The 15062-nt window shown below is 38.7% G+C and overlaps 1 protein-coding gene across 1 annotated transcript in view; it reads left to right on the forward strand.

The window, feature by feature from the left end:
* Nucleotides 1-15062, forward strand: part of LOC105093283 (IQ domain-containing protein H-like) — a 33824-nt gene that overhangs the window by 5623 nt on the left and 13139 nt on the right. Inside the window, exons 2-4 of the mRNA XM_031452901.2 lie at nt 1560-1682; nt 2888-2979; nt 13997-14114. Of these exons, the coding sequence (XP_031308761.2) occupies nt 1560-1682; nt 2888-2979; nt 13997-14114 (333 nt within the window). The remainder of the gene's footprint in view (nt 1-1559; nt 1683-2887; nt 2980-13996; nt 14115-15062) is intronic.

Genomic DNA, 15062 nt, shown 5'->3' on the forward strand with positions numbered 1-15062 from the left:
CTGTCTGGTTTGCCAGGAGTATATGACATAAAAATGAATGGGGAGGCAATGAGCATGACTCAGCCACACTCTATCTTTCGCCGAGATGAATAAAATGGAATTATGACACTGCTTTTGACAATCCGGAGCCTGGTTGCATGGCTCTTTTAAATTCCAGAGCAAATCTCCTCTGTATTAAATCTTTCAAGGGCTTCTTATTAAGCAGCCCCGTCCCTAAACTGTCAAAATAATAACCTTCGTCCAAGTGGGAAATGCATTTGATGATCACAGAGATGATGAGTGACATGTAAAATTTCAATGTGGTAGATGGGATCTATTTGAAGAAAGAAGGGAGATTTAGGACTTAATCTCTTTTCTCTCAAGTCTAGTAAAACATTTCCTACAGTACTTGTCTCTACTGCAATTAAACTATCTGGCAAGGAACGTAAAAAACTCTTGAGAAAGGCTGAGAGCAATTCGAATCAATGAGCACTTACCAAGTGCAAGTTATAAGCAAGGCATTTCCCCGGGCTTCACAATTCAGAAGAAGAGAATTAACATTTGTTCAGTGCCCTCCTATGTGGCTGGCCCTGTACAAAGTACTTTACACAGTTAAACTCATTTTATTCTCACCTCTATTCTGAGAGGTAGCCCGGAAGTGGGCTTGGCCTAGAATTGCCTCTTTGTATTTTCCAAATGTCTTTGGACCACAGATAGCAAATCAGGTTGCAGCAGAAACTTGGACAAAACAATCGCAAGCAGTACCTCTTCATCCTCAGTGCCTCCGAGCAGACATTAGGTGTGTTCAGACTTCAATCTGTGAGCCTCGAAGGCTTTACACGATCATTTGTGAAGTGACCAGATGTGTCTGCCAGGCTGTGATGCCCATCAGTGAAAAGATGCAAATCTTCTGATCTTTTGAATACTTGGCTCCTCGGGAATATTCGAGAATAATCAATAACATAGGCTGGATCACTGTGTAGGTCCAGCTGTATTAACAGAGAAAAGGTAACTGTTTCCAAATGCCTTTAGCAACCCAGTCTGCAGATTGTTAGTGGTGTGGCTATTGCGGTAACAGGTGTTTTGTTCATAAATTTGCATAATAAAATGTTTCTCTTGTGGCAGCAGCCCATACAATAATTGGTGCCATCTGTATTTATCTGTTGAAGGTTGCTTTCTAATATGAATGCAGAGAGTCTTGAGCTGTCTCATTTCCTAATGCCCATTTGATTCTGAGGGTGCTCATCCTTTCCCAGGAAAATGTAAATTAAAGTAACACATTAAAGGAATAATGTGATGTTGCTCTTTCTTCATTTGATCATTTTCATTTCTGACTCCATCAAACAAAATTAAGGCCACCCCTACAGAACAGCTTCTTCAGAGAAGTAAGTGGGAAGATCCAGATAGAATGGAACACATCTCAGAACCATAAAGACAGTCCTGTTTAATGAATACCATGCTTAAAATCAACCTTATTGTCCCTAGCAATTCAAGCAAACTAAAAACTTAAAAAAAAAAAAAACTGTTTTAGGTGGATTGTGTATGTATTCTTTCGATATTTTATATTTTTCTACCACCAGGTCCATGAAGATCTTCATCAATTAAAGGAGAAATTAACCCAATTTTCACCTGAGGAAAGAGGCGAGACTCTAGACATTCAGAATCTTGAAACGGCAATCAAAAGGACTGAAATGGGGTTAAAGGTGAGTAGAGCTTTAGATATTAAATAAGATCCTGGAAGGAGACAAAGTTTCCTCCGGAAGAAGAGAATTGTGGCTCTCACCGGCCCCTGTGGAAATCTGTCGTGGAGGTGGGCTTCGTTGGCCAGCAGCTTCCCGATTCTGTTCCCTTTTAAAAACCAATTATTAACTGATAGATTGGTTGATTGATTTACGTCCTGTCACATTCCACAAAGAATTTGAGGCATTGATAGTATTTGACTATGCAGTGATAACCCCTCAAGCATGGTTTGATAAAAAGAATTTCGGATTTTAACAATAGCTACTATCAGCCCCACAGTATGCCTGACAAAAAAGGTTCATACCAATACACTGCAGGGAGCTTCCGTCAGATTCCCTGGGGTTCTCAAAAATAAACGTTTACTTTTCCCTAATAGCTTCTGTATTTTGAGGTTAGTCACTTTCGTAGTATTGTAATCTGGTCCATCACATGGGAAATGTAAAAGAAATATACCAACTTGGAAACAGAGAAATAAAGTAGGTAGGCACTTCATCTTTACAGACAGATCCAAGGGCACACGAGAATCCAATCTTCAGATGAGGATGACTATCATATATAGAACAAGGATCTATTTGCACATGGGGCCAAATAAAGACCATCTACATCTTCTAGACCTCTAACCATCCGGGTCTCTGCTGTTGTTTCCGACTTCCACTCTACCATGTTATTAGCTTCCTAGCTCAGCTCCTGGGGCTGTGAGAGGTGCTAAATCCTGTTGCCCCATCAGACAAGCATGCCGTTGTCCTGTATTACCTGATGGGGAGAGGCTGGACCCCACTGGAGTCTTTGGGTTGGCCATTTTAAGTAATCTGTTACCTAAAGGCCAGACTCGTTCCTCAGATGCTTGCTTAAAGTACCTGTAAGAGAAAGACATTACCCCACATCTGTATTGCATAGCGAGCTTCCCTGGCTAGGTGTGCAGTTTAATTTGCGATGAGTGCTACAGGTCACTTAAGCTTTGAGTCTCAATTGTTTATTATGCTTTTTGGGATAAAGTAATTTGGCCTTGAGATGCATAATGATACCTCAGGCATGTAATAAACACGTAGCATGTTGTGTCTTTTGGCTTTATTACACCATTCAGAGGGTAAACCTCATGAAGTGGAGTAAATTAGCTGAGGATCTTAAGTCCACTCTAATGGCCTAAACTTTCACTTTTCTGTAACAGATTCACATTGAGAAGTATTTAAATGTTGTACACCACCACGTGTTAACGACTCCAATTGATGGTAACTTAGATTCTTCTAAAGCTTCCAAATGGTAAGTAAAGTAGCCATTTGAGGGTCCAAAAGAAGCACTTTTCTCACGCAGGTGAGATGACTGTAAAGACAAAATTTCTTTGGCTTTGTTCACAACCGTTCTGCTAATTTCAGTAGTTTTGCATAAGAAGTAATGGCAGAATTTAGACTTTAATAGTTCATTCTGTGTTACTTTGACTGCATTCTAATGCTCGACACCATGACAATTATTTCAGGGTCCTAATTTCAGTGTTATATCTTTTTCATTTTTAGTAAAGCATATCCAAAATTCAGCTCCTAAAGGAAATATTTTTTCTCTTTTATTATTGAAGTATAGGTGAATTACAATGTTGTGTTAATTTCTGGTGTACAGCATAGTGATTCAATTATACATACATATATTCCTTTTCATACTCTTTTTTCATTATAGGCTATTACAAGGTATTGAATATAGTTTCCCATGCTATACAGTAGGACCTTGTTGTTTATCTGTTTTATATATGGTAGTTAGTATCTGCAAATCTCAAATTCCCATTTTATCCCTCTCCACCCCATTTCCCCCTGGTAACCATAAGTTTGTTTTTTATGTCTGTGAGTCTGTCTCTGTTTTGTAAATAAGTTCATTTGTGTCCTTTTTTTTTTTTTTTAAATTCCACATATAAGTGATATCATATGGTATTTTTCTTTTTCTTTCTGGCTTACTTCACTTAGTATGATGATCTCCAGGTCTATCTATGTTGCTGCAAATGGCATTATTTTATTCTTTTTTATGGCTGAGTACTATTCTATTACACACACACACACACACACACACACACACACACACACCCCTTCTTTATCCAGTCATTGGTCAATGGATGTTTAGGTTGCTTCTAAAGGAAATAGTTTAATGCAAGTCAATTTTTATGCTTATGTGGAACTTTCTTTACAGTTATTAGCATGTCATATGTGCTTTACTGTAAAGATGATTTTGGTGTCCCAGATAAACAAAACAAAAATAATAAAACTTGCTTGAAATAGTCATTGTGTAATATATCCTAAGAGATGCCTTATTAAAATTAAGATTGAATTAACAAGAAATGACCTTTCCTCACCTTAGACCTTCTTACCACATACAGGCCTCCTGAATTTGAGTGTATGTAGATTAAGGTTTTATACTAAGCTTTAAAACCCTGTGACCCTATTTGCATTATAAATATATACCAAACATGGGGTGGGGAGGGTATAGCTCAGTGGTAGAGTGCTTGCTTAGCATGCAGGAGGTCCTGGGTTCAATCCCCAGTACCTCCATTAAAAAAAAAAAAATAAGCAAATAAACCTAATTACCTCCCTCTCCCAAACAAACAAACAAACAAAAAACCCAAACAATATAACAGAAGTTATATATATATATATATATATATATATATATATATATATATATATATCTCAAACATAAGTGCATCACAGCCAACAGTGCGGTTGAGTTTCAAAGAGCATGAATGGAAGCATGGAAATCTAGAGCCAAGCGCCAGCTCTCAGCAGCGGGGAGCAGAGCCTTGGGTGGACATTCCCCTGCCTCCCCTTCTCCCACCTGCAGGTAGTGCCACAGGCACCCATCATCCCTTGGCAGTGACAACCCTCCCCTCGTCTGTCTAGTGTTTAGTCACTTGTATCTTAGATTTTTTTTAATTTGGGGATAACAATATGACCCGCAAATAGGTTAATAAACGTAATCTTTTAAAACAAGGAATCTGTAGGTAAATAACAAACGGGATTCTTAGAGAAGAAAATGTGAGTGGTTACTTTACCAACTTACACAGACTGAGTTCTAAGTCAAGAAAGCCACCCGGGGCAAAGTGGGAGGCCTGTTTAGAGGGCAGTCAGGCGATCTGGAGTAGGTGAGGTGTCTGTGGCCAAAGGGTGGGGCATACAAACAGCAATAAGGAAGCCTCAGGATGGAGCGGTGGGGAAAGCAAACCGGAGAAGAGGCGTCTGTCACCAGCTCCCATGAACGTTCTCCTGTCCTGTCTCCAGCTTTCTCTGTGTGCTCTCATCTTGACAAAGAACAGAGAGTCTGAGCTGTAGATTTACAAGCTGTAAACAGCAAACTAGGCAGCAGAGAACCAAATAGAAAGATTCTGGCAGACAGCTTTGCTTGTACCATCTTCTTCCTGGCCAAGGAGTGTCCCTGCCCCTATTAGGGTCTGGAAGAGTGAAGAAGTCGTTAACCGGGGCATGGAGCTGACTCTGAGAAGTGTCCTCGGCTCTCTTCTTTCCCACTCAATATAATACCATCATTGGCCCTCTGTATAGGGATGATGGGAGCCGGGCAAGTTCATTGTGAGCCCTCCAAGCCCAAGGAATCACCTCAGTCCCTGCCATGGATTTCGGGTGCCAAAGTGGCATGCAATTTGAAAATGAAATGAGGTCGGCCAAGGGCAAAAACTGAAGAAAAGGCCAAACCAGGTCTTCAAAGGTAGTGGGCCCAAGGCTACTCGCAGTGTGAGTCACAGGGAGTGAGTGGCTCAGGCAGGAAGAGAAGCAGTAGCAGCAGATGGAAATGGAAAACACGAGACTCAGGAGCTCAGGGACGATTGCCTGTGACTGTCATGTCACCAAGTTGATAGGCACGCCTGGTTCTGCACTTGCCGGGGTGTCCCAGGAACTGTCAGAATGGACTTGGCTTCAGAATCTGCGGTGGCCTGCTGGGGCAGTATATGCAAAGCAGGTTGCAGAACCCAGAATTCCTTCATGCCTGGGACGAGGAGGTCTGACCAATCTGTTGCATTTTTCTTCTGAGGTTCCAAGACAAAGTCCTGCCAATACATTAGTAAGAGGGAGTTTTTTCACTGTTGATGGCACGACTCACTGAGAATCAGGTTACTTAGTCTCAAAACTGATCAGGAAGTCAAAGGGGGAGACTTAGCTTCATGAAAGTTTCGAGCTGGGACAGAAGCTGTATGGCCTTTTATCCCATGTGGCCATCAGTCAAAGAATTTGGACATGCACTGATCATATGTGCTTACTTATTTATTTATAAATTATATACTTGTTATCATATAGAGTGAATTATTATAAAAATACCCACATAGAAATGTTTAAATAATGAGATAAAGATGAAATTAAAAAGTTGAATTTTTTTTACTTTATTCACAGCACAAAACTTCTTTCTCTTGCTAAAAAGGTTTATTAATTATAATGTTTCAGTTTCTTAATCTTGTTAATCATGATGGCTTTATACTGACTATACACGTAGCTGAGATTCAGCATTGATGCCGGTTGGATATAAGCCCATATTTTGGTCTTCTGGATAATTTTTAAATTTTGAGGGGTTTGGGGTGCTGACTTTTTCTAAGTTTGATTGGTTGATCACCATTTTACATTTTAAGATGGCTAAAGAAAGGCTCATCCTGAAGAAAAGCTTTAGTTTAGTTAAAAATAAATAGCAGAATCCACAAACCCATTCATGAGTAGACTGCAGTACATAACAATGCTCTGGAAAAAAACGTATACCAATGCTGGCCCCACTGTTCATGCTTTTGTGGTTTGGAGCTTCCAGTCTTAGGAAGGCGTCCAGAATTGCAGGTGGCATTATGCACATAGAAGTTCTTATACTCTCTTCCCATGACCAATGGTACTGTCTTATGTATTACATGAGATGTGGGCACCCTATTTGGGAGACCACAGGTCTAGACTAATGGTTCTTTTTTTAAAAATTGAAGTATAGTTGATTTACAATGTTGTGTTAGTTTCAGGTGTACAGCAAAGTGATTCAGTTATATACTTTATATATATTTATATATGTATGTATCTTTCCCAGATTCTTTTTCATTATAGATTATTACAAGATGCAGAATATAATTTTCTGTGCTATACAGTAGGTCCTTGTTTATCAATTTTATATATAGTACTGTGTATCTATTAATCTCAAGCTCCTAATTTATCCCATCTCCTCTTCCCTTTCTCCTTCCCGTAAATTCGTTTTCTATGTCTATGAGTCTCTTTCTGTTTTGTAAATCAGTTCATTTGTATACTTTTTTTTAGATTCTACATATAAGTGATATCCTGAAATATTTGTCTTTCTCTGTCTCACTTACTTCACTTAGTGTGATAATCTGTAGGTCTATCCATGTTGCTGCAAACGACATTATTTCATTCTTTTTTGTGACTGAGTAATATTCCATTAAATATATATGTGTATCAGATCTTTATCCAATCATCTGTCAATGGACACTTAAGATTGCTTCCAAGTCATGGCTGCTCTAAACACTGGGGTGCATGTATCTTTTCAAATTGGTATTTCCTCCAGATATATTCCCAAGAATAGAATTGCTGGATCACATGGTAATTCTATTTTTAGTATTTTAAGTAATCACCATACTGTTCTCCATAGTGGCTGCACCAAATACATTCCCACCAGTAGTGTAGGAGGGTTCCCTTTTCTCCACACCCTCTCCAGCATTTATTATTTATAGATTTTCTGATGATGGTAGAGTAGAGATTTTTAAACTTTGGTTTGCAATCCTCTTTCACTGGCTCCCAGGTGGGGTCCTGGAATCTGCATTTAGTATTTCTAGTGCAGATGATTGATACCTGGAATCCCTGGGACAAGCATGACTCCCTGGAATTGGTATACTTTTGGCCAAATAGAAGGCCTGCCTCTGTGTGATCAAAAGCCTGGTCCTAGAAATTCTGCTACCCCATTGCCGTGAAGGGTTTGAGCAAGCCTCTTATACAAGGATTGAGCCAGGAGTGGGACCTGGCAGTCAAGCTGGTAGGACTGCCAATGTCTGCTTACATTATGAGTCTGATGGAGTGGCAGAGGCCAAAAGTCCATTGATAACAGAGCACAGTTCCTATGAGTAACTGAGAACCAACACTGTTCAGATACCTGAGGCTTCACTCTATAGAAACCCAGGAAATTGAGACAGTTATTCCAAATGAGTACTATCCCTGGATACACCTTTAAAAATGATTTAGAAGCTGGAAAGCCACCTGTAAACCAATGAAGTTAAAACACTCCCTCACACCGTACACAAAAATAAACTCAAAATGGATGAAAGATTTAAACATAATACAGGACACCATAAAACTCCTAGAAGAGAGCATAGGCAAATCATTCTCTGACATATATTACAGCAGTGTTATCCTAGGCAAGTCTCGCAAAGTAATAGAAATAAAAAACAAAAATAAACAAATGAGACCTAATCAAACTTACAAGCTTTTGCACAGTAAAGGAAACCATGAATAAAACCAAAAGACAACCTACAGACTAGGAGAAAATATTTACAAAGGATGAGACTGACAAAGGCTTGATTTCCAGAATATATAAACAGTTCATACAACTCAATAACAAAAAGCAAATAACCTAATCAAAAATGGGCAGACAACCTAAATAGACATTTCTCCAAAGATGTGCAAGTGGTTAACAAGTGCATGAAAAGATGCTCAATTATCAGGGAAATGCAAATCAAAACTATAATAAGGTATCACCTCACACCAGTCAGGATGGCCATCATTAAAAAGTTCACAAACAGTAAATGCTGGAGAGGGTGTGGAGAAAAGGGAACCCTCCTGCACTACTGGTGGGAATGTAATTTGGTGCAGTCACTATGGAAAACAGTATGTAGATTCCTTTAAAAACTAAAAATAGAGTTACCATATGACCCAGCAATCCCACTCCTGGGCATATATCTGAAGAAAACTCTAATTCAAAATGATACATGCACCCCAATGTTAGCAGCAACACTGTTTACAACAGCCAAGACACAGAAGCAACCTAAATGTCCATTGACAGATGACTGGATAAAGAAGTTGTAGTATATATGTACAATGGAATACTACTCAGCCATAAAAAAGAATGAAATAATGCCATTTGCAGCAACATGGATGGACCTAGAGATGATCACACTAAGTGAAGTAAGTCAGAAAGAGAAAGAAAAATACCACATGATATCACTTACATGTGGAATCTTAAAAACATGATTCAAACTTTATTTACAAAACAGAAAGAGACTCACAAACATAGAAAACAAAATTATGGTTACCAAAGGGGAAAAGGTGGGGGAGGGATAAATTAGGAGTTTGGGATTAACAGATACACACTGCTATATATAAAATAGATAAACAACAAGGTCCTACTATATAGCACAGGGAACTACATTCAGTATCTTGTAATAATCTATAATGAAAAAGAATATATATGTGTATGTATAACTGAATCACTATGCTGTACACCAAAAACTAACATAACATTGTAAATCAACTAAACTTCAGTTTAAAAAAAAATGATTTAGAAAAAATATCCAATCAACATCATCCTCATTATCATCATTATCATGAATTTCATCATTATTGTCAGTATTTCTAAAACACTTGACAGTTTGCAAAGGACTCATTTTTTAACGTATGAGGTAGATATGTACCCTTTCCTTTTAACGGTATGCAAACTGAGGCTCACACCAGTCCCAGGTCACACAGGTCATCGATGGTCAGGCCCAGAGGCAAGTCCAGTCAAGCATCTGCAACCTAGTACTCTTGTATGCCATAGCTACCTGAAAACCAGGGAGCCTGGCTTGCACAAAGGATGGTTTTCCCTGTTAGCAGGTACTGCTCCAGAAAACATCTGGTAGTTTGGTCTAGTAGAGACAAAACCCAGTGGGTGCACAGAGCGATGATAACGGACGCCAGCAAACGCAAGGTTTTCCCAGCGGTCATTCAGAAAACAATAAGGATGCTGTCAAAAGCGGTGTATTTTCTCCAAAGAGCTCGAAGTGCTTTTGTGTTGTTTTCAAAATAGGTTTCATGATTTTCCCCACTTTGGCGATGATTCTTCCTCTGGGTCAAAGTGTGGTTCTTCCTCTTCCCCTTGCTGGCCTGCACAGATTTTATTGCCTGTGGTACTGCTCACACTGTTCGTAATGACCACACTTTTCTTATTGACACTAGGAGTTGAGGGGAGGGTATAGCTTAAGTGGTAGAGCGCATGCTCGGCACCCACGAGGCCGTGGGTTCAATCCCCGGTTCCTCCTCCAAACAGAAATCAATGAATAAGCCTAATTACCTCCCCCTCATTAAAAAAAAAAAAAAAAAACACAAACGACACTAGGGGGGTCACCACCATCTGTACCGACACTATCAGAACTGCACAGAAATTTTCATTTTATGTTCTGTTGTATTAGTGTTTAAAGAGGGGCGGAAAACAAGAACAAAGCAAATAAATGATAGAAACAGTGAGAAGGAAGGAAGATGTTTTTGTTAAATGCTGAGTGTGGATCAGAATTTTTTTTTTAATTTATTTTGAGGTTTTTATTTATTTATTTTTGATGGAGGTACTGGGGATTGAACCCAGGACCTTGGGCATGCTAAGCAGGGCTATAGCCTCCTCCCCACTAGATCAGAATTTTCACTCAATTATTGAAACACCTTGGAGCCAATCTCTTCTGGGTTGTTACAAAGCAGTAGACAAATCCCACTTATACAGAATGATTCTACATTTCAGTTACAGAGAGAGATTGAAGCACAGGTAACAAGATGGTAACACTTGGTAATCCAGGAGAAGGGTGTTTAGATGCTCACTGTTCTTTCAAATTTTTTGTGAGTCTGAATTTTTTTTTAAGGAAAAATAAAAAATTTAAAAAGCATCATAAAATAAAAAAAATAACAAACTGGAAAAACTTTTCCAACAGATAGGACACAAAAATTGCTAACATTCTTATGTACAAAGCACTCTTGCTAATAATAAAACACGTGACCTAGACAAAGGGACATCAATAGACTACTCACAGAGACAGAAATGCAAATAACCAGTAAATACGTGCAAAATTTTTAATCTCACTGGTAAACCAGAGAAATGCGTATTAAGCTATATGTTTTTATTTTTCTTAACAAATTAACAAAACAGATCATTTAAACCACCCTAATACCCAGTACTGATGAGGGGGCCGAAAGGTGGGCATACTTCTATAAACACTGGTGGAGGTGTTAAGTCGTCACACTCATCTTAAAGGAGATTTTTGAACTTTTGTGGGAAGATCTTTTAAATTGCTAACTTTTAGTTTAGTACTTGTACCTCTAGGAATTTAACCCAGGAAATAAGGAGAGGTACACATAGATCTCTGTATAAGTTTGTTCATTTCAGTGTTATAATTAATAGCAATAAATTTGGAAATACCGTCGACGTTAACAGTAAAAGAATGATTAAACCTGTAACATGTATATGTGTATTATTGATATGGTCCAAGAAATATGAATGACATGGAAAAATTCTCATCGTATGTATTGAAGGGAATAAAGGAAGATGCAAAATTGTATCTCAGTTCCAATCACTCCTAAATACATAATCTGCAGAGGTAAAAGGATTCATAAGAAATACACCAAGAGAGTTTCACTTCCAGGGAAACGGTGTAGACATACTTTCCCCTATTCTGTCTGGTAAATACAATAAAACCCTGGATGTTATATATAAAATAAACTTAATAAGACTTTGAAAAGTGGAGATAAGGGGAGGATGTGATGGTTTGGTCCCTGGATTTTCTGCTTGCCTCATATATCCCATATCTGATCAATACTATTTTCCTTTCCTCTGAAGAAGTTCTTTTTAACATTTCTTGAAAGACAAGCCTCTGGTGGCAAATTCCCTTAGTTTTTGTTTGTCTGAGAGCATCTTTATTTCTTCTTTACTTTTGAAGGTAATTTCACTAAATACAGAATTACAGGTTGGTGGGTTTTTTCTTTCCACATTTCAGATATTTCACTCCATTCTCTTCTTGTGTGCATGGTTTATGAAGAGAGGTTGGACGTGATTCTTACCCTTGTTTCATAGGTAAGTTTTTTTCCCAGTCTCCTTTCAAGACTTTCTCTTTGTCCTTGGTTTTCCATAGTTTGAATATGATATGCCTAGGTGTAGATTTTTTTGGCATTTTTCCTACTTTGTATTCTCTGAGCTTCCTGGATCTGTGGTTCAGCATCTTTCATTAATTTTGGAAATTTTAACCATTACTATTCAAATATCTCTTCTGCTCCTTTGTTTCTTCTTTTTCTGATATTCTCATTATGTGTCGGTTACACCAATTATAAACCGTCCTATAGTTCCTGGATATTCTGTTCTGCTTTATTCATTCTTTTTCCTCCTTGCAGTTCAGTTTTGAAGTTTATACTGATATTTCTTTCAGCTCACTGATTCTTTCCTGGGCCCAGCCCAGTCTACTGATATGCCCATCAAACGCATTCTTCATTTCTTACAATGGTTTTGATTTCTAACATTTCCTTTTGATTCTTTCTTGAAGTTTCAACCTCTCTGCTTACATTACCCATCTCTTCTTGCATATGGTCTACTTTTTCCATTAGTACCCTTAACATGTTAATCACAGTTATTTTAAATTCCTGGTCTGACAATTCCAAAATCTCTGTCGTATCTGACTCTGATTCTAATGCTTACTGCCTTTTTTTTTTTTCTTGCCTTCTAGCAAGGCTTGTCATTTTTTGCTGGAAGCTGGACGCCATGTATTAGGTATTAGGAAATATACTAGGCATTTAGGGTGAGGTAAGGGGGACTTTGTCTGGCCAGTGGTTATGCTGTGTTTACTGTTTGCTGTAACTCTAGGTGGCTGAGGCTTCAATTTCCCCGACTACCTTTGTTTTTGTCCCCCTGACTATTGTTGTTGGGTTTCCCTAGAATCTCCTTCCTGAATAGAGTCCGAGCCTTATGGTTCCTTCATCTGCAATCCTCTGCATGCAGAGGCTCTGTGGATGCATTCACAAATCCTATGATTAGATCTCAGTCTTTTAGTGGGTCTGTGCCCCTGCAGTGTTACCTTCACGAGTTTTCTCAGCATTTCCCCCTCCCAGGTGAGACAGGAAGACTAGAGTGGGCTGGAGTTAGCTAATTGCCCTTCTTCAGGTCAGATAAGGCTTTGGTACAATAGTTTTCCTTGAGATCCAGCCTTCCTTGCAGAGAACAGAACAAAGAACAGAACTCTTGGAGTATTTTGAAATGCTTTCTTCTGTCTTTCCCCTGCTGGAAGCAGTAGGGGATTTTTCTCTGATCTTCTCAGAGAGAATGGCGGGGTGCCTGGAGGTAAAACTCATGGAAGTATAGGTCCTCCTAAGACTTGGCCCCCCAGAGTTTTTAACTCTCAAGCTAATCCACACGTAACTCTCAAGTGAACCCATGTTTCTGCTCTTGGCCTCTATCCACCTCTTTCTCCAGTTGTTAAAGACAGCAGTTTTCTCTGTGATCTCAAGTCTTTGATGGATCTAAGAACAATCGTTTTTCAGTTTCTTCAGCTTTTTCTTGTTCTGAGGGTTGGAGTGATAACTTCTCAGCTCGTCACAGGTTGGAATGAAACCAGAAGTCCGAAAATTGCTTTTTAATGATAATTTTACTAAAGTGAACATCACATAGAATCAAGAGATTGAGTCATTGGTTGTTGAGTTTAATTGACCTTAATTATGTTGACCATTTTAAGTAACTGGAATCCGCTTTCAAATGAAAAATTTTAAGACCTGCATTACACAGATATACTCATTCTTACAACTTTATTTTGTTTTTACATTGCTATCCCACGGACAGCTCACTGCTTAACAAGGAAGACCTTTAACTGCCTTTGATCCTTAAGTCTTTGCAATTACATAGAATAGCCAAAGTTTAAAGAATATAAGGATGAACTTCTTCGGGATCAGCATTTTGAATGTATTTAACACTGGCTATCTTGTGACTTGATTCTATTAAACAAGATACAGCGTATTGTACTTTCTTAAAATCAAGAAATGTTTTATAGTGTAGTAATTCTGTCAATTGTGAGTTATATAAACTCAGCCAGAGATAGAGCTTTTTATTCATGCTATGATGGTCATTATCAGACTTGGAAATTCTTATGCTTAATAAAGAACTGCAGCTTTACAGTGGTAAAAGTGCTAAAGTTGGTCAAATTTATTGTAATTACCAATAGAATAGTTCCCGCAAAATGTAATTTAACTAGGAGGCATTGTTTTTAAATTGCAATTTGTGAAGTTTTTAAGATAGCAGATTTGATTTAAATTTTTTTTTCACTTAGGTTGCTTCCAGCTGTAATTGATCAGAAATCATTTATTTTCCCTCTGGAATCGGGGGGTAAACTTTGGCCACCCCAACGACTGCACGGTTCATTTCCACGTGCCTTTCCAAAAGTGAAGGTAGGAAGAGAGGGACAGACAGTGGATTGGTGGTGGCCGGAGGTTGGAAGGAGGAGGGGAGGGTGGGCAATGACTTCTAATGGGTGTCAGGTGTCTTCGGGGGATGATGAAATGTTCTGGAATTAAACAGTGGTGATGGCCGCACAACTCTTGTGAATCTACTAAACATCACTGAATAATACGCTTTGAAAGGGTGAATTTAAGAGATGTGAATTACATTTCAATAAAGCTGTTAGAAAAAAAATTTTTTTCAAAAGTGTGGATGGGCAATTGTGTTCTAAATGAGAATACATGCCACTGTTGTTTCAGGTATGTTGACGGCATGGTCAATTTCTATGACAAGAGAGCTTTCTTTGAACGGAGCCCTAGAAGTAAAGTTCCCAGGTGGCAAAGAATAGAGTCCAAGAGGTGTCTGTTTTTGCCTCCATCGAGTGGACTTTCACTCTGATTCCCCTTCCCTCCCTGACTCCTCAACAGATGCTGCTCTCAGTGCTTTGGGAACACTAACTTGTTTAACGTTCAGAACAGTCCTAGAAGGAGATGTTAATATTACATCCATTTTATTGACGAAGAAACCAAGGTTCACAAATGTTAAATAAATTGCCCAAGAGAACACAGCGAAGGTCAGAGCCAGGATTATGAACCCAGAAATGTGGCGATCCAGAGCTGTTCTCTTAACCACTGTGGTACCCTTTTTAAAATAAGAGCTTTATCAACATATAATTTGTATCTTATAAAATTCACCCTTTAAAAAGTGTTCAGTCAGTGGTTTGTAGCATATTCACAGAGTTGTGCAGCCGTCCTGTGGCACCCTTTCTACAACTGTTTGTGTTGGTTGTAGGCACTTCGGCAATGAGCATCTTTGCCGAGGACATCTTTGCCGCAAGCATTTTCGCCACATAACTAATTGGCCATAAGGCGATTTTGTTGTAAAATAATGAAAAATAC

This window comes from Camelus dromedarius, chromosome 5 (genome assembly GCF_036321535.1).
Source record: "Camelus dromedarius isolate mCamDro1 chromosome 5, mCamDro1.pat, whole genome shotgun sequence".
In the NCBI taxonomy this organism is placed as follows: Eukaryota; Metazoa; Chordata; class Mammalia; order Artiodactyla; family Camelidae; genus Camelus; species Camelus dromedarius.